Source organism: Scomber scombrus, chromosome 12, assembly GCF_963691925.1.
Source record: "Scomber scombrus chromosome 12, fScoSco1.1, whole genome shotgun sequence".
Lineage (NCBI taxonomy): Eukaryota > Metazoa > Chordata > Actinopteri > Scombriformes > Scombridae > Scomber > Scomber scombrus.
In genome coordinates, this window is record NC_084981.1 from 5,317,592 (window position 1) to 5,337,855 (window position 20,264).

General features: G+C 38.6%; 3 protein-coding genes and 1 non-coding gene across 7 annotated transcripts; 3 read left to right on the forward strand and 1 right to left on the reverse strand.

The window, feature by feature from the left end:
* Positions 1 to 1,485: 1,485 nt before the first annotated feature.
* haao (3-hydroxyanthranilate 3,4-dioxygenase) lies at positions 1,486 to 5,864 on the forward strand. The gene is made up of 10 exons (XM_062430732.1): positions 1,486 to 1,653; positions 1,860 to 1,938; positions 2,396 to 2,479; positions 2,584 to 2,690; positions 2,932 to 3,021; positions 3,123 to 3,166; positions 3,256 to 3,401; positions 4,987 to 5,055; positions 5,216 to 5,298; positions 5,434 to 5,864. The coding sequence occupies exons 1-10, from the start codon at positions 1,565 to 1,567 to the stop codon at positions 5,504 to 5,506; spliced, it is 864 nt and encodes a 287-aa protein (XP_062286716.1). The 5' UTR covers positions 1,486 to 1,564; the 3' UTR covers positions 5,507 to 5,864.
* A 656-nt stretch (positions 5,865 to 6,520) lies between these two features.
* LOC133991910 (transmembrane protein 229B-like) lies at positions 6,521 to 8,544 on the reverse strand. Of its 4 annotated transcripts, none has more exons than XM_062430518.1 (2): positions 8,396 to 8,544; positions 6,521 to 7,134 (listed from the first exon to the last, which is right to left on the reverse strand). In XM_062430518.1, the coding sequence occupies exons 1-2, from the start codon at positions 8,430 to 8,432 to the stop codon at positions 6,653 to 6,655; spliced, it is 519 nt and encodes a 172-aa protein (XP_062286502.1). In that variant the 5' UTR covers positions 8,433 to 8,544; the 3' UTR covers positions 6,521 to 6,652. The 4 variants fall into 4 exon arrangements, with proteins under 4 accessions (XP_062286502.1, XP_062286500.1, XP_062286499.1 ...); XM_062430516.1 differs by having other exon boundaries at positions 8,381 to 8,501; XM_062430515.1 differs by having other exon boundaries at positions 6,521 to 7,122; positions 8,366 to 8,499.
* Positions 8,545 to 12,190: 3,646 nt separating this feature from the next.
* Positions 12,191 to 13,189, forward strand: hcar1-3 (hydroxycarboxylic acid receptor 1-3). Its single transcript, XM_062430986.1, has one exon. It carries the CDS (start codon positions 12,191 to 12,193, stop codon positions 13,187 to 13,189), a length of 999 nt encoding a protein of 332 aa, XP_062286970.1.
* Positions 13,190 to 16,278: 3,089 nt separating this feature from the next.
* trnai-uau (transfer RNA isoleucine (anticodon UAU)) lies at positions 16,279 to 16,372 on the forward strand. Its single transcript has 2 exons — positions 16,279 to 16,316; positions 16,337 to 16,372. It is a non-coding gene; the product is annotated as a tRNA-Ile (tRNA).
* The last annotated feature ends 3,892 nt before the right edge of the window (positions 16,373 to 20,264 follow it).

Consider the following 20,264-nt stretch of genomic DNA (forward strand, 5'->3'; position numbering starts at 1 on the left):
TAATAATAATTACTGTGTTGTGTTTATTGGGAGAACCTTCACGAAAAAGTAGGAGTCCTTAAATGTCCTCTCTTTTTATTATTAATTTGGACCCGGGGGTCATTTTTCCCTCCAACAAAGCATACCCTACTGATAACAGATAAAAGCTGACAAAAGGTTATTTCTTTAACTCAAACTGTGAGTCATCTAAATCTCTAATGTAGGTATTCAGTTAAGATTCAGATTAGATCTGTCTATAAAGGCGGTTGTCTGCACCTGAAGAAGGAGTGTCTTCAGGAGATAAAAGGTGCTGTTGTCCTTGGAGTGTCCTCTTTTGCTGAGCAGACTTCCACATCGACTTCCCTTTCAGATTAGTTCACTTTTGTTCTTTTCTTTGACCCCTACAACCCACACTTCACTCATCCGCACACGCATTACACCGCTGATGCATATCATCCCCATATATCATTATGAGTTGTTAAGCCAAGTTTATCAGTAGTGTGTGGACTCTCATTTGTTGCAAATCCTAAGCCAGGTTTTTAATAAATGGGGGCTCGTCCATGAGCAATGTAAGGTAACAATGTCCCACATGGTAAATGTAAAAGTGCATCGCCAAATAAAAGCTACTGCTCTGCATAAATAAAGGAAGGCAGGTATTAACTCCACTGTTTTTCCTTGTTAGCAGGCACATTCTGTTAGTCACATTCAATAAGAATATAAGTTATATGAATATATTTTCAGTGTTACACTGTTTGCAAGTTGTCTATCCTGAGTTGAGTTACTAGAAAACTTGTTGCTTTATCTAATCTCAGCAGGTTAAACAGCTCCATCTAGTGGACAGTTTAAACAATTGCATCTACTGTAAAGATACCCTGAGTAAAATCCTATTGTGGTATATTCGTTTTTCTCATCACTCATCAATCACCTAATAGATTTATATTATATTGCTAAACCTAGCAACAAGTATGCATAACATACAGTATAACTATAGTGTGTCTTATGTTAAATGTATGTATTTATGGGACATGTTTTTGACTAAATATGACAATTAGTTGTAATAGGTTAATGTGCTCTTTTCTCAACACTGTTTTTATAACCAAATATATCCTAAAAATTAGAATTTACATCTTAATATGTATAATAAGCTAAATAATAGGTTTAAACTGTGTTTTCCCCCTCTAATACATTACAGTGCTCTGCTTTTTGCTTATCTAGTGTTTGTATGTTATTGTCTCACAGGAATTACTCAGAGCATAATGACCTTCAGGTCCTACATCCTTCTGTCATGCCTCTATGAAGGCTCTCCACAAGAAATCCTAATAAGAAGTCACAATGTCAGTTTCCAGCTTGGATTGATGACTCTTGCAACGGGGTCTCTGCAGGACAACTCTGTTACTTATTGTAACTGCGAAGGCAACCTTTCACCGGCTTTACAGAACACAGAACTCCTCCCCATTCCGCCTACACACACTTCTGCTTTTTGGACTTTTAGCATCAGAGTGTCAGTCAGATTGTTTATTCTAGTTAAAGCAGACTGTTCAGAGTGGTTGAATAGTGCAGCAGAGAGTCTGAAGAGATTTTAACAATGAGCAACAGTCCTCTTCTTGTGAATGTGGAAAACTGGATTGCAGAGAACCAGAATGCCTTCGTGCCACCGGTGTGCAACAAGCTCATGTGAGTAATCACTTGTTCTTTCATATTAGCTGCATTGTTCATTTGTGTGTAAATGCAATGTGTTTTCAGGTTGTTAATCTCTGCATATCACAACAAGGGTACAATTTTTTTAATAGTCAAATGAGCGACTAATGGCTATCACATGACCACATGAAAACATGCAGTGAGTGCGTGAGTGAGTACATGCTTGTTTTTCTCTCTTTCAGGCACTTTCTCCAGCTGAACATAATGTTTGTAGGAGGTCCTAACACCAGGAAGGATTACCATATAGAAGAAGGGGAGGAGGTAAACAAGCAGCAATCATTTATTCACAAGGTTTCATTTCAATCATTAACATGCAAACTTGGCTTAAGTACAAAAAATGTGAATTACTTTATGAGCATAACATAATTAATGTTTTATAATTGTGAGCATAACTGAGGCTGTTATTTGAGCCTTCAATTTTACAATTACAGGTAAGTCCCCACTCCTACTGTAGTTCCCCATTGAGGGCAAACTCCAGCACTACGTTGCAATGTTACCACTATTTACTCTGTCTGGGTCTTGTTGTTGCTGGCATCCTTTGCTATCCAAGTGGTCAGCTGACATAGAACAGTGGCAATTGAGTAACATTTTCAAAGATGTCATAATTTTCTGCTACTTCCCTGAATATTATTTTTAATCATGTGAGATACTTAAAAAAAAGATGTGGTGTTATCAGTTCTAGTTGACACTTTATTAACCCTCTGTCTGTTTCAAATAGCTGTTCTACCAGCTGAAGGGGGACATGTGTCTGAAGGTGATTGAAAATGGCAAACACAAGGATGTACACATCAAAGAGGGCGAGGTGAGCTCTCAAATGCTTGTATATACTCCACATGAGAATAAGATGCTCCATTGCTATTTGGTCAGTAGAGGTTGGACGATGAACATTTCTCTCACCGGTCTTAGATGTTCCTGCTGCCAGCTCGGATCCCCCACTCCCCCCAAAGACAGGTCAACACCGTGGGACTGGTGGTGGAGAGGAGGCGGCTGCTGACTGAGACTGACTGCCTCAGGTTAACTATTCTTCTCTTGTCTTCTCTTGTCTTCTCTCAACATGGCATACAATGTATGAGAGGAAAACCACAACAACAGATTTAGAGAGAAAACAGGAAATCGATATAAATATAAAGTTGTGCAATACAAAGACTTCCTATTATCAAAAGTACACATTTACCAAATAAACCAGAGGATTCATGCTTTTAATCAATGGTGCTCAAAGCCAGCATTAAAACTTAGGTGTGTTGGTGCCTTCAGGTACTATGTGGACAACACCACCAACATCCTGTTTGAGAAATGGTTCTACTGTGAGAATCTAGGGACCCAGCTCGTGCCGATAATCAAAGAGTAAGACACATTCTCTCTTCATATACAGTTAAACACAGTCCTCATCCGTCTTCATTTGTTTTCATGCACTTCCTTGTTCTTGATTGATGTCTTACTCGCAGGTTCTTGGCATCAAAGCAGCACAGAACCGGAAGACCTGATCCAAGTGAGTTTTTTGGGGGGATTTCTTGTATTGTTCAGTCCAGGACCCTATACATTGTTAAAATAGCTTCATAATTGTCTTTGGTTGAGCAGATGAAGTCTTCAGGGAGCCTCCGTTCCAGATGAACACCTTGAATGTGATGTCACCCTTCTGCTTTAAGGACTGGCTGGAGAAACAGAGGCCGTTCCTGTCCAGCGGCAAGCCCATCGACATGTTCGGAGCTCAGTTTGAGACAGAGGTACGAGGACACGTGTTAGCAAATGTGTTTTCAGAGGTAGCATTACAGTTTTTAATCGTGTTAATAATTATTGAAACTTATATATTCTTCTTTCAAATTTCAAACCATGACTTTAGGTTTACCTGGAAATATGAAAACTGTGAACAGGGTACATCACGTGACACTTCAAATTTAAATCTTTAAAGTTCTCCTACAGATATGTTTCATTATATATGCACACACACAGACACACACACACACAAACCACAATTGTGCGTGAGGGAGTGACTGAGTGATGAAGTTACTACATTGGTCAGCTGGTCAGGTTTTGGAGTTTCCTCACTGGCTGTTGCTCTTTCAAAATAAATCGGTGCGAGATGGCAGAGTGATTGTTTCCTACTCTGAGCTCTAATGTTAAGTGCAGTGAAGTTGGCTAAACTCCTGATTACACAGACACATACCAACATCTCTGCATCTCCTCTACCAACGATTTTATGCAAATGTTTTATATCTGATGTTTTCACATGACAGATGATTAATTACAGCATTAAAACACCGGTCTTGCAGTTAAAACATGCAGTTCATGTCGGCAGTTATATCAGTTTAGTGTGGGGAAGCAGCTCTGCAGGTGCGCTTGATTTGAATGTAACTGTAGTAACCAGACAGAGATAAGCTTTCTGGATTTGCACCAAAAATGCTGCCAAAACTTTCACTTATAATGTTCACCACAGCCAAATTCAAAATGAGTAACGTTCACAGAGTGAACCAGGTGAAAGAGGAGAGGGATTTAACGGATAATTAGAATTGAAATGAGTTCTTTTTCAAATCAAACTTTCCAAGACATAAGTGGAAAGTATTGTTCTTGCAATCGCATTTATAATCTTTTTTTCACTCAAACGTCGCTTAATGTCATGTGATATGCAACCTGAGTACACTTTACCAGCACGTATTACTGGGACCACTACAGAAAACTGCAGATGAACATTTAATATACAGGAATCACATTATAGACACTACCACCCCTGTATCCCTGTGACAAATAGACCACTATTTTACATATTTACCACGTAGGATCGAGTCTGGATTAGGTTTTGACCTAGTTCCACAAAAAAGTTCAATTGAACAGTTAAAAATCTTCAAATTACATCTACTACTTCTTCCTCATAGACAATCCAGAATATTAAAATATGCAAAAAAACGTGTTTTTTTTACTGCTGGATACAAGATGTCTCCTATTTAACTGAATTGTGAGTGTATATGCACTGAAGGCTTCAAGTCTCCAAATCACACTTGTTCATGAAAAGCAATTTTCCTGTGACTCAGTTTAGATCTCCTCTGATTTATTTAAGAGGAAATAAGTTAAAGTTGGTTTAATTGTAAGTTTAAAAGCAAAGGCAGAATTATCATTAAGGACAACAGGAGCATTTTATTATTATAGACGTTTGTTTTAGTTTTTTCCACTGGATAGTCAGAGTTATGTTTCTATGTGATGTTATGTGTGGCTGTCTTAACTGTTGATGTAGCTGCTGTTAACCAAGCAATTTCCTGTGAAGGATATCTATCTTATATCAATCTTATGATCCTCACTATCTTATGATCCTCACAGGCCATGTTGTTTGGACCCGGGTTAACAGAGACGTCATTACGGCAAAGTGACGCGTGGATTTGGCAGATGGTACGTCCTCTATATGTGCTGTTTGTTCTTTAGCTCATACTGTCCCAGCAGTCTGTCAGTGCTGTTTAGATGCTGCAGTCCATACATAAGGATCCATGTCTAAATCCTTTGTTTCCACATCTTTTTTGTTTCATTCTTCTTTTCTCTCTTTATCCATCAGGAGGGATCATCAAGAGTAACTATGAATGAAGAGGAGTTTACTCTTTCTGCAGGAGACAGTTTAATCATTCCTGAACAGAGCCAGTGAGTCATTATTATGAATTAACGTTTCCTGTTGCAAAAGGTGTTGCAATTCTAAAATATTCCCATTCAGGTGGAGTTTTAAAGGAAGTGATTTGGCAGTTAAAAAAACGTATTTGTTGTTTTCTTCTTTTCTAGGTACAGGTGGCAGAGAGATGAGGGGACTGTTGCACTGTTTGTGGCTCAAAACCCTGAGCGGAAAAGATCCTGAGCTTTGACACATTATATATACAGTATGTTGTATATCTGGGGGAGGATAACTCCTATTCTGCACCTATACAAAATCAAAGTGTACGACATTAACTACAACACTCACTATCTGGATCTGATAGAGTGCATATCATTACATATAGTGAGTGTTGTAAATCACGCCCACATTTCTTTGAGAGGATTCTGTTATGTGTTAATGCAAAGTGAACTCTGACCATATTGATAAATACCAGAAGCTGCTGAAGCTAAAACTGTGAATTGCATTTTGTAGTAGTTGCGTAAGTTAATTTTGTCACGGAAATATATAAACGAATATATCAACATCTTTAAGGTTGAATAAATATCTATAGTGAAAAAAATGTGTGATGTGATCATTTAGCTTAACGCACACTTTCAAGGTTATAGGATTTTTAACATTTTTTAACTTTCAAGTTTCAACAAGTTTTAGCAGTAGTCAACTTATCAAATGATATCTGTGTGTGGCATGCCAAGTTCAGCTTGTTTTTTCTGTCTGGCCCAGATTCCAATGCTGACTGATTTATGAAACATAATAGAAGGTATTTTCCCACTGAAATATAAAACTGAGTTCCAGTAATGGGTACAATTACAGACAAAGCATACAGGTAAGCTTATTGTAGGTAAAATTCACTGGAAACACGCTGATCATGCTGATGTATTTCATGGGGTAGAATGACGTCCTGGAGTCAGCGGAAATCATGTGAAGTCACTGTGCTCAACCGAGAAATAGTCCAACACAACTCCTACTGTACTTATAAAACCATCATTTGTTGTTTTTATAGTCTGGTTTTTGTCCATGCTAACTGTTTCCTGTTGCTTCTGTAGTCTTCTGACTGTAGCTTCATATTTATTATTCATATTTTATGATTTTCTCATCTAACTCTCATATAAGTCTTTCTCAAATGTCAAACTATTCCCATAAAGTAGTTCTCTTATTTCAGGTCAGTGTGTAAGAAAAATGCTTGTCAGATTTTATATAGGACAGCTCACAGATTGTTCACCATTTGTTTTTTAATATCAAAATTTTAAAAAAACTCACAATAGTGTGGTATTGATCCTAAAACAATGTTCATAAAATGCTTTGTGGCTGTTGTTGGAAGCACATAATCCAGATCACAGGGATATCAGTTCAGTTGTGCAGTCTTATCCTCAGAGTGTTCCTGATCACATGCTGCTCTGCTACAAAAGCAGCCACAGTCCAGGGTACTGCATACTCTAGTGTCACCAGCCCTCTGAGGTTGTACCTATAACCTGAGTAGTCCCAGGGACAGGCCCCCAGCAGCCTCAGCCCCGCCCCCCAGCTGAACTCCCAGAGGTAAATGAACGCGGTGTAGGCTGTCAGACGCACAGGTAGTGGGAGATGCCGAGCCAGCAGCCGACCCCTCAGGCACTCCATGAGGTAGATTGCAATGGCGTACATAGGCAGCGCCCACAGGCTGCTGTGTCCCGCCAGCCTCCTGTCTCGGGTGCTGCACCAGTCCAACACAGCGGTGAAGGCCACCTCACAGAGGCAGCCATGCAACGCGTACACGTAGAGACGAAGCAGAGAAGACAGAGGACGACTGGAGACGCTCACTTGTGGCTTTCCTGGGACGTCGTCTTCATCTGTCCCTGTCACAAAGAAGCTGAATTACTGTGTGTTGTTGGCATGTGGTAAAAGTGACACATCCTTTTATTTAAACTTAATTTTTTTAAAATAGTTTTTACTATAGAATACAAAAAAAGAAGGAAAAAGCACTGAAACACATCAAAAAACAATACAGTCATATAGACAGTGTCACTTTCATGGGGTAATCATTCCTGTTCATATAGCTCATGTTCCCCAAACAACTTTTATGTTTCATGGTAAATCCAGCCATGTCAAAGACACACATGGTGGTACTCTTAAAATAATTATTGCAAATATTATTTATAGTTTAGAATAAGAACATGAATCTTAGGTGACTTAATTGTGTTTGGACAATAGGTATATCATGTTAAAGTTGCTTAACCTTCCCTCCCAATATAAGTTTAGCGCAGAGGTTACAATAATAAATGTCTGAAGAAATGTCTTTCGTTAAAAAGTCGTAAATCTCTTAAGTAAAAACACGTTCATGGTTCTAAAGAGCAAAAAAGTAAAAATTACTGACAAATAATGAAAGTGCAAAACTCTTTCAGTTGCTGGTGTGGCACAATCAACCCACCCACACCCACACACACACACACACACACACACACACACACACTCACACACACACACACACACACACACACCGATACGTATGCGATCAAATTCTCCCGTCTTTAATAGATATAAAAGTATAATAGTGAATCTTCAATTTCTTTTCAAGTTCCTTTTAAGTGGGTGAAGACACGGTGACATTTTTAATTAAATAGATTACATTTGTATAACATGTATATTAAAATCGCATTACAATTGACAATATTATTTCCTGTTGGAAGAGTCAACCTTTATCTTTCATTTTCTTTCAGCACGTTGTAATACCTCCAAGTGTGTATCGTTGCCTTCGTCCATCCTCCACACAGCATAGTGTATGTGCTCTAATATGGATTAACAAGGCTGATAGCCCTTCTTAGCAAGTTAAAGGCATGGGAAATCTTCAACAGGTTTTCACACAGCACTAGAAAATAGTTTCATGTATCAGTGACAGATTAACTGGGTTGACTGTCCCTTTCCCTAAAGTATTTCTCCTCAAAGTAAAATAGAATTAACAAAAGTTCCACGATAGTGTTGAATCCTCCATAACTTCACTAACTTCAACTGAGATTAGGATGCAAATAAATGCCAAATCAATCCATAAAGTGCAGCCTTCTGCCAACATAATGTAAAACTGTCATTAACAGACATAATTCTCACCTTGGTCATTATTACCTTGTGTTCTTCTCGCATTTAGCTTTCTCGCCTCCATCCTTGGGCAGCATATGGGTCTCCGTGCCTTTGTAATCCCTCTGCTTCCACGTGTGTGTATATGTGTGCGCGCATGTGTGTGTGTGTGTGTGTGTGGATCTTAGGCTAAACATTAAGCTGCTCCATGTTATCAGAGTGAGACAGTGATGTCCCTGTCACAGGTTGAAGCTGGATAACTGGTCTCCTTTAAGCACACAGTAAGTGTATCGATGTGTGCTTTCAGAATGCAAACTTGGGATGGTCGTCATGCAAAAGCTCCATTTAATGCTGTGTTTGAGTCGTGTTTTGGGTCAGCTTGGAGGTTATCAATGAACCACAGTAGCTGGGTGTGTCAGGGAAGCTACTCAATAATATACACATAGTGACAGATGGAAAAACCGATTGTTGGGGTACTCCTGTTAAACATTACATTACATACACAAATACATACCTTTGTACTGTTTTAAACCATTTTACTACTTCACTAGCATTAGTGATATATTTTGGACATCCATATTAATATACAGTATTTAAGCACAATGTCCAGCTTTCAAATCTCTTTTTTATAATTAAAATGGATGAAGGGAATTGTTAGTCACAAAACACCTGATTTAAAAGGTTCTCAATGTTATTTATAACTTCACAAATGACACAAACATTGATTGATATACTGTGTGCATGATGAAATCTGTGTTGGTCAGTTTATTCAGGACATCTGTGTTTGTATAGCCTATATGCAAAATATTACAAATCATTTGCTTAGTCATATTCAAGCTATTTTTGGAATGGGGGTTAGGGTTATGGTCCAATAAAAACCTGTCTTCTATATGAATTGCTCATCTTTTTTGAAGCATTGTAATTGTTGATTTTGTTCATTAAAGCAGTTGAATGTCTCGGCTACCGTTAATAGTTTTATGATACCATCAGGATCATTATTAGTCATTTATTTATGCCAACGCGCACAAGAACACGTACAGATGGATGCCGATTGCGGTTTGTACAGTTTCACACACGCACGGCGTATACTGTAGTTGCTATAAAGTGTCTTTGAGAGCAGGTGTCAGTCCTGACGTGGGTGCCACTGCTGGGTCCTGCGTGTTTGTTTTGTGTGTACTCTAATAAAACTGTTTGATGAATGGCGGACCTCCAGATCAGAGTCCAGTGATTCTAGCAAACACACCTTTAGGACTCGGAAGGGGGGACTACACCGCTGCATGGGAGTCAGTGACCATAAAGTTATCAAACTGACAAAGGTCGGACTTTTCACGCAGTGGAGTTTTGTGTACATGTGTGCAGAATGTTTGTGTTGCATATTGATGCATGCTAAGTGATCACCAAGAAAGGTTTTGGTTGGGGAAATAAGCAGAAAAACCTTTGCTTATCTTTGCAGCCCTGGTTCTCTGAATTGAATGCAGCCAGATTAAATCTAAAGTCATTTAGACAGTAGATGACTTGATATGAGATGAGATGAGTTAGTCAGTGGAGAATAATTGAGTGTTGTTGTAGATGTTTATATATGCAACCCATACATCAGTGGAGAAAGTGCACAGGAGTCCAAGATGTCTTATGCCAAAAAGGTTTATTGAGACTTGATCAAGGAGAATGAAAAATGATAATAACAGTCTTATAGTAACCCACACAGATAAGGCCATAAGTTAACCATTCCCAAATATGGTTGGGTCCAACACATCTACAGCTTATAGAAATGAGTCTATTGGTCTACAGATGAGGACAATGTCTGGGAATGCACCTCAGCACCCTTGTCCTCCATTCCTCTGGGGTCCACAATATCCAACCTCTACCTACAGTTACCTCTGCTCCCTTCAGAGAGAGATAGGCAAACACATATCTGACCCTGGCTGCCATAGCAACTCTATCAGGGTGCTTCCTGCTTTCCCCAAAAGGAGAAGCCCTACTGTCTGCTTTTGTCTCAAGGGGAAACAGTGTCTAACGGTTAAGATTTGGTACGGCTTTACAATGACCACAAGGCCTAGTTTGACCCAGTGCTGTAACAATTTACAGCACTCCATGACAAATTGTACACTAAACAAAAAGCCCTCTGTAGCAGTGTTTGGTTTATCTGTTCTGGGCTAGTATAGAAACATCTCTGAACATAAACATACAGAAACCTACTCATAAATATTATATTCCATTTCTTGTTCCACTAGATTCTACTAAAACGTACACTCTGGTGCTTTAAAAGTTATCATACAGCTGTGATCTTATAAACCTGACGCACCTAACCCACAGCTTGATTTCTCTAGAACCATCATGTTATAACAAGCCGTCAGCGGATGCTGGCAAGGAACTAATCTCACTACTGTTGTCGCCCTCAAAAGACTGATAAGCATGCAGTAGCTTGTGAGCAGGAGTGTGTGCAGGTTTCTCAGAGAATCAGCAGATTTAATACTTAAAACTATAAACGGATACGGGTGAGTACTGAAATTTCATCTTTTTACCTATTCTGTATCACATTTGCATTAAAACTCTTAAAATTGAAATGGTGAAATTCTGTTGGCATGTTACATGTTATATAATATATTGTAACACTTCTTAAAGAACGTGTTCAGTGAAAGTGTAACTTTGTCTGACATGTCCCTCTTCATTTGTTCAGTTAAAAATGTATTCACTGTTTTATCATGTATGGGATATTTAGATTAAAAGCAAAGTTTGACATTTTGTGGAGAATTCGATGAGAAGATTGATACCACTGATTGATACCATCATATTTGCCCATTATGTATGAAGCTACAGCCATTAGTCGGTTATTTTAGTTTAGTATAAAGACTGGAAAAAAGCGAGCGTGGCTCTGATAGACATCTAATAAGTTGTTTCCACTGGTTGTCTGGCAACCTCATATAAATCCCAAAATACAAATCACTGCCTTTTCCAAATCATTTTGTTCTGTTCAGTTCAAAGATTTGTATTCATATCTTGTTTTATATGACAGAGCCAGGCTGGTGGTTTCTCCTTGTTTCCACTCTTTACCCCAGGCTAATCTCACTGGCTGCTGCCTGTAGCTTCATGTTTAGCAAACAAACAGTTGACGAAAAATACTCTCACTTCAGCTGTAGTTTTATTGAGGCAGATGTTATTGTGGTACCGGTCATGGTTTCAGTGCTCCAAAACATACTTTTAACACAAAATTAGGTACAAGGTTTACATGTGCATCTTATACCATTGAAGTAAACTCAGACCTCCGAAGTGTGACATCACTATAGACATGTAGGTAGCGGTCCTTACAGAACGTGAGTATATTGCCCAAAAAAATACTTTTGCTTTAAAGGCGCACTATGTCGAATTTAGCGGCACCTAGCTTGGCAGAAACTGCATATAATATTCATAAGTAAGTTTTAATTAGTGTATAATCACCAGAAAAAAGGGAATATTTGTATTTCTGTTTCTACATAGAGAGTAGGTCCTTTTCTACAGAGGCCGCCATGTTGCAGCGCCATGTTTCTACAGTAGCCCAGAACAGGCAAACCAAACACTGGATTTAGAGAGGACCTTTCACGTTTTTCACAAGTTTGACTTAAAAAGAAAGTTCTCCTACACACTTGGATGGGAGGTGCAGGGAAGGGGTATTCAGTTCATTTCAATCTGCAACCTCCCCACTAGATGTCGCTAAATTGTATAAAGTGGTCTTTTAACTATTTCGGCGATGACGTATTGAAGTATAAAATACTTTTCTCTGTCCTTTTCTCCTCTTCAGGTTTCTGCTGAAAGATCTGCTAAAAAAGGAGCAAAAACCTGAGAGATCAGACTACACTCACCGCTGAAATGGCTTTGGTGACTGGTATCCCCAAGGTGATGAATGAAACCAACACTTTCTTGCGCTGCCCACCCATCCAAGATGGAGCCATGGCCCTGATGTTTGTCATGATCATTGAATTAATAGTGGGCTTGCCAGGCAATACAGCAGCCATATGGATTTTTTGTTGCCGTATGAAGTTCTGGAGACCCCACACTCTTTATCTCTTTAATCTGGCTCTAGCTGACTTGCTGGTCCTCATCAGCGTGCCCTTCCGTATCCACACCCAACTGCGGTTTGATGATTGGGTGTTTGGAGAGGTCTGGTGCCGCATTAACCTCTTCATGCTGGCTGTCAATCGCGCTGCCAGTATTGCATTCATGACAACGGTGGCACTGGATCGATACTTTAAGGTGGTTCATCCACATCACAGAATCAGTCATATGACCTCATCTCAGGCGGGGAAGATGGCAGGCCTGATCTGGACTATTGTGATTGCCCTTCGGGTTCCGCTGTTGTCCATGAACCTCTTGCGACAGCACGGTAACCTCACCCTGTGTCGCAGCTTCAGTTCTTATACGGTAACTCCTGTGGTGATAAAGGTGCACTATGTGGCTTACATTGCAGAGTTCTTCCTGCCCTGGTTCTTGTTGCTGTTCTGCTCAGCCAAGATTACCTATTACCTGTGCCGACGTAAGATGATCCAGCAGAAGAAGGTGCGGAGAGCCATCATAGCTGTAGGGGTGATCTGTTTGGTGTTCACCATCTGCTTCCTGCCAAGTATAGCCACAGGCCTCAGTTGTTTGTACATAAAGAGGTTCTACCCCAGGGACTGCAAGTTCTACAAACCTATGGTCAAGCTCTTTATGATGTCGATCAGCTTCACCTACCTGAACAGCGCTTTGGACCCCATCATTTATTCTTCCTCCAGCTCCATGTTTCACAACGCCTTCAGGAGATCCATGAGAGACCTGGGCATTGTGAAGAAGAAGGTCAAAACCACAAGCAGGGAAACCAATGACTGCTAGTATGAGTGATGTAGAGCCCCCTTCCTTGTAAGGGTTTGTCTATCAGAGGAAGTGAGAATCAGTATTATCCAAGACAATTTAATGGAGGAGTTTTGTTTTTTTGATTTTGGACATACAAGGTTTGTGTCCAACAGCAATGATATTTAAACTGAATAACACTAACATGAGAAAATACAATATGACCAGCGGAGTTCCTGCAACTATTCAATATTCATTCCTTAATGCTGCATCATATAAATGTGAACACAAATAAAGGCAGCAAAGTATGAACCTGTGTTGATCTGGCGGTATTGGTTGTATCTGTTTGGGGTTTTTTTACATTATGGTTACACATAACACATAGCTTTGCAACTATGCTGGACTGTGTCATTGTAGAATGACACATTATTATACATGCACACACAGCCGGATTATGGATTCCAGTATGACTACAAAAAAAAATCATTGTTGATTAACATGTACAAAAGGAAAGAAGGTGACATTTACCATGTAAATGTTTACAAAGAAAACGTTAATCAGTAATTAGTCAGTTAATAGATAGATTATTATCCTTTTAGTGGATATTCTGCTCCAGTCAGTTGCTGCTGTACACCGACCACGTCAATACGACGCCATGTACACATTAACGAGACAATGTATTGAACAATGCTTCCACACATGTACAATCTGTACAGTGGAAATGTTTGAAATGTGTAACAGTGTAACACAATGTGGCAGTGTGCCAGTGAAAATAGGTTGAGAAACAAAAGACAGACAGATACATGATAGTTAGACATTAAGCTCAAAAATGTACCAGACACACACAACAATGTTGTAATTGTTATTTGTATTATTATGTCCATCCCGTTCTTCCCATTCCCCTTTCTACTGTTAAATGTTTGTTTTATGTAAAGCACATTGAGTTGCCATTGTGTATGAAATGCGCTATATAAATAAAGCTGGCTTGCCTTTAAAATGAATGAATGTGACCTGTCAGTTTGTCTAAGCTATATCAAAATTCACATTATCTGCTACCATACAAGAACTGGTGTCTTCCATGACTGTTGTCTGTTGTTCTCATACGGTGCGTTTCTATTTTATAAAAATCAATATTGTCTTTTATAAACTGGTAGTAATGTATGCAAATTCATTGTTATGTACAAATGTGCAAACTTTCAATAAATAAACAAATATGTTCCACAAATACTGTTTCAATAATCTTTCCTCATGATTGACAAAGGAGTTATAACAATTGGCTTACTGGGTATGTAATGTTAATCAACTTCATTTAACCTGTCCCAATATGAAAATAACTGCATTAGGCAGCACTACTTGTTAGACATTTAATTTGACTATATATAATATATAACTACTGATATTGTATTTAAAAATGCCTTTCATCTGCTGGTTATAGGAGGAGGCAGGCACACTAGAAAGCTATGGGTACCACTTTCATATATTTGCCACACTACATCATTAAGCTGAATAATAATAAAGATATTTATTTTCTGAATTTTTTTATTTGAAACAAAAGGTTCAGTATTGCAACATTCAGGTATCACAGGTGCAAAAATTATCATAAAATGATAGGTACTATCAGTGTTTTTTCCCCCTCGATCACTTTATTTATAGAAAGCGTCACTTACAACATGTATGACAATTGTACACTTTCAGTTTGTTGATACAGACATCAGGGTAACAGGACAAATGGTAAAAGAACTAATAATAATTAAATAGACAGAAAAATAACAAATCAGAAAAAGTAAAGATTCTTGGAGCTGTATGTGCACATTTCTTATTGTTTCAATCAATCAATCAATCAATCAATCAATCAATCAATCAATCAATCAATCAACCAATCAATCAATCAATCAATCAATCAATCAAACTTTAATTCAGGACACAGTGAAGGTCCATAGTAAAAAAAACAACCAGACAGACATACAATAGATACATAAATATAATATATACAAAGGTCCACAATAGGTAAAAAGTTCATTTATACACATAAAGATTTGAACGCCAATGGTTCCACAGTCTCGATGAGAACCTGACCGCACTCGCTGCAGGGTTCACTAGTGTTGCAATAAGGCTGTTCAGTGCCTCAGACAGTGTTTATACGTTGGATAGAATCAAAATACTTTATAAATTAAATCATGAAAAGTTCAAATAATGGGTCAAGACGTCAAGGAACATTTTTTCCCACTTATATTAATAAATTGAGAGTCTGGTTTTTGTTTTGATAGTATAATATTACAACCTTGGCTTCCAACTTAATTGAATAGTTGGAAAGAGTACTACAATTATCTTCTTTTTCTCTAGAATCTGTGCTAACATTCATAAAATAGATGTTTAGTTATGTCTTTTCTTTCTTTCTTTCTTTCTTTCTTTCTTCCTTTCTTTTTAAAAATCTTTTTTCCCCGTTCATGCCAGTCTGGTATCTCTTATTTTTAATTCTTTTTATACTTGTAGAGTATACAAGTAGGCACACAAAATAATATTTTATTTAAATTAAAAATAACTTAAATGGTGGGGTTGTTTTTGATATTTTGGCTTTTTGGTAAAATAAAAGTAAAAAGGTTTACAAACCTACAAATGTTGATTTTTTTTTACACAACAGGTAATAATAGTTTTTTCAATACAGATCAGTGAAGTTTTGGTTAAAAAAATTACTCTCCAAATACTTCCAAAATAGTGGAGTATTTCCTCATGTGTCGGTTGTGTATGACGTCCATCCACGTGACCCGGCCTCGGCTGCCAGCCGTTGAGCAATGCGCCGCTTTCCGCTATGTTCATCTGAGGGAAACAGGGGGTCTGGGAGGTCATGAAAAGTCCCTGATGACACATTATTTCACCACAATTGAAATTTTACACATAATGTCGTTGTTTGTTTTATTCTTTTGTGTTCAAAACGGCGTTTTGTGTTACAAATCAGCTGTCATTTCACAGTAATTCATACAGTTTACCGTCTTCTTTTCATACTTTCAGCTTAAATGTAAACGTTTGTGTGGAGCTGAAGTAACAACAATATCATATATATTCAAAGATAACCGGAACAATTGATTGACCGGTGCTTGTTTATAAACCCAACTGCGGCCGGCTTGTAGTGAGCTCCAGTGGCGCAATCGGTTAGCGCGCGGTACTTATATGACAGTACACTGTAGAGCAATGCCGAGGTTGTGAGTTCGAGCCTCACCTGGAGCAGTCTTTTGATACTGATCTATCGCAGGTGTAGGTGTATATTTTCTTTTTCTTTTTTTTAAAGATAGGAATTCTATTCACACCGAGATTATTGTCGTGTCTCTGTGATTAATTAAGCCCCTAACGACAATAAGTGGCACAGCTTTAAATGTAATGTAACTGGCATTCTTACACATAGGCCTAAATCATATGAGGATATTATTGTGACACCTTAAAAACATACCAAATGCCATACATCAGGCTACAATACCCTTAAATTCACTTATCAGAGACATACAAAAGTCTGCACAGAGAATTTAAGCATATAGGGAGGCATTAGATTATATTTACATTTTCTGATGGGAAATCTTCGTTTATTACCAACAAAGACACATTATATCACTTATATACATATTTGTGAGGAACATGAAAACATCATGGACTTGGGGGTAACAAAGCATGTAAGTTTGATTATTTGAGTTGACTCAAATTCAGTAATTCAGCTTCATGACCAGTAGGAGGTAGCATCTCTCCATCTCTGCAGTCATGCCTTAAAAGAGAGGAACACTTCCACTTACAGTAAGCGATATGCTGACTTCATAATTGCATCATATAATAATAATTTGTTTCAAATGAATATCAAATCCTACATCTTGCACCATGTCAGATTTGATATTGATTTAAGTAATTAAAATTGTTATAAATTCTCAAATCAGGCCCATAGCACATACTTAAATTCAAATATATATAAATGTATATTCAGGTCAGGATTTTTCTTCTTTGCATTGTAAATTTCAAGGTTAAGAGTTAAATCATTCCACAACTTCTTTTCTCTGTTCTTTAACAGAGACTCAAGAGACTCAGTTGAACTCTTGGACCAATGCATTTCATTAGTATATAAACATCAATAACTTGATTTAAAGATCACAGAATGTAAAAAATACTTCACATGTAAGTGATTTGATTGTGAGTCACTGTGAGTGAAAAGTGTTAATTATGCACAATAAATTGTGATTGGCTTGACATTTTGCTATCCTGTCAATAGGGGTCATTGTTGTCCACCAGTTTGAGAGCTCGCCTCTCTTCTCTGTCCTGATGCAGATGTGAATGCTTGAATATGACTGGCTGTGTCTCCTGTTTGAATGAAAACAGTTGGTCCGGTTGTGATCTTCCCACTTGTGCACTCCAGTGTGTTTTCATCTGTGTGCACATTTTACACACGCAGCAACATTTTTTTTTTTTTTTTTACACAAGCTGACTTTATTATCCAGCGGGAGCAAAGACACTGTAGGGATCACTTCACATCTGCACATATGGTTGTCTGCTAATGTTATTTGTGTGCTTTTATGAAGATTAAGAAGTTCCTTTTGTAGGGTGCAGCTTCAGTCAAACAGTTGCACTCATCTGGTTGCTCCCGCATGATATGAAAGTGAAACAGGTTGCCATACTGTCAAGAAGGTAGAGTAAAGTTCTAGAGATGTGATCGGTATATTTATATATGAACTGAAAGTTGGATAGGAGTTCAACTATGATGTAAACCTCAATTCAACACACACTCACATTGGTTTCAACACTGTTAACCTCATGATGGACGAGTTAACTGCCTATCATTGACTGTGACAAGCGCAAGAACAGGGCTAATGTAGAAAACAGGGCCTGCTGAGGGACTTAAACTCGCTCCATTATGATCACTTTAAACCAGATGCAATGAGCATGAGATCACCAGATTACAAAAAAAGTTGGGACATGTGTGTATGTGTGTGTGTGTGTGTGTGTGTGTGTGTGTGTGTGTTCGGGGTTTGGAAAGAGTACTGGATTACTCTTTCAAGTAAGGAATATTTAGTTTATTGAAGTGTGGGAGGGGAAAAACTCATAAAAGCTACTCAGAACATTTCCCACTTGATTCAACGAACACACACTGTAATCTTTCTTTAATTTTCATCACATCAGTACTTATAATCGCTGCACTATACCTGCCTGTCCAACATCTGCAGGGAGACTCTTTTCATTCTACCGGTGTTGTCTCTCTCCCCCCCCCCCAGCCTCAATAGAGGGATGATGTATTATTGTGTGTAGGATAAACATCCTATGCAGTGACGGTACAACGGTGGGTAAAGTATGAACCGCAATCAGCTGTCATTGTATGGTGGAACTGTGTTAGAGGAGATAAAAACAGAACCTTACTGAAGCTATCTCTCAATATAACTTATGTAAAAGTATCAGCTAAGAGTCTTCTGTCTCATTTTAGTGTAGCTAAATCTAAGAGATCTACAGCTAAATGAATGATTTTCTATTCCTGTTACCTTCACATGTGGGACAATTTTTCCACATCCAAACAATGTCTTGGTGACATTGGTGCCTCGGTTAAAATGTAACAGTTCAGGGCTAAGTGTTCGTACACTCTTAACGTCTAATAATATACACAGTGCATCTTTTTTTTTGTTTTGTTTCCATTATGTCAGAACAACCTGTGCAGCATCATGAGATCAGGGGTTAGTATTGGTTATACAGTAAGGTTCATATCAACCAACACATTCCTCTTGGGACACATTTTGTCCGTCTGAGCGTGATGTGGGTCATCGTGTTATTTATTAACCGCGCAATAGCTTAGGTTTGTTATGATTCGAATATACAGCTCGCCGACCCGTTTCATTATAATGGAGAGGTGAGATCAGGGTGTGTACGTGTGAATCATGAGTGATGGTGTAATTAAAAGAGTGAAACTGTGATTGCGAAGTAGGTAAGAAAAAAAAAGAAAGAAGGGAGACATGTACGATGGAGAGAGCTGAGAATAAACAGCTTGAAGGCACCGTAATGGTAAAGTCTGTAGGTGTTGAGGCAAAGGCCTGTTCCTCTATCTCTGCCCTGATCTGCCCTGCAGCATTAATCACCTCCTCTCATTATCCAGCCATCTTCATGCACACACTTGCATGCACACACACCTCTGCAAAGGACTGCAAATGTTTTTTTTAATCGAATGCATGCAACAACTATTTTGCAGGGTGCAAACAGGTGACGGGCTGAGCTACGTCAAACTCTAATGTTGCATCGCAGTGTTTTTTTGAAAGACGTCCTGCAAGAATATATTAAGAACTTTGGACCTAAACCAGCGTCCAACATGTTACAAACCATACGGCTATGTGTCACAAGCTGTAATTCACATCTGTGTTTGGTTAGGACTGAGTGTTCGCTCACTATCTAGCTGTCTGACAGCTCCCAGGCCCAGCTGTTATGTATTGTGGCCCATGGGCTCTGGTCATTACGTGTGAAGGTATAATTATTATCATTATTGTTTTTTTTGCTTTTTTTTTTTTTTGTTCTTCCACTGCTCTCTTAAGCCTGGGGCAACTTTAGTGATGAAGAGCCTGTCAAGTTGCCAAAAGGAAGTGATGTCATTCTGCCTGGCAGCACACCAGCAAACTGTGAGGTCAAAGGTGTGTCTTGTGAGAACGGGGAGACATGTGTGTCTGAGTTTTTTGTGTGCAACTGTGGGATGTAACCTACGGCCAGGGAGTTGCTGAGTTTTTAAGAAGACATGAGATAATGTTTTGTTCCTAGGAAGCCAATTATGTGAGTGTTCTTCATGGCAAGTGTGTGAAATTTTAGGGGTCATCTGGTGAAGAATTCCCAGATGTGCCATTTACATTTTTTTTTCCCCAGGTAAGCTGTGAATGTCGCTCACACTTCATCACCGTCATCTTTCATCTTTAGCAGCAACTGTTTAAGAGGAGGTTAGTGTGTGAAAGTTGTGTTTGTGTGTGTGGGCGGTTTTTGGTGTGGGGGGGGTGGAGTAGCACTGAGAGTAACACTGTGATAAAGCAATGGGATAGTGTTGCTACACACAATGAACTTCAATCCAAGAAGTTTGAAAGCATCAGACACACTGCATATACACATATACACATATACACACTTT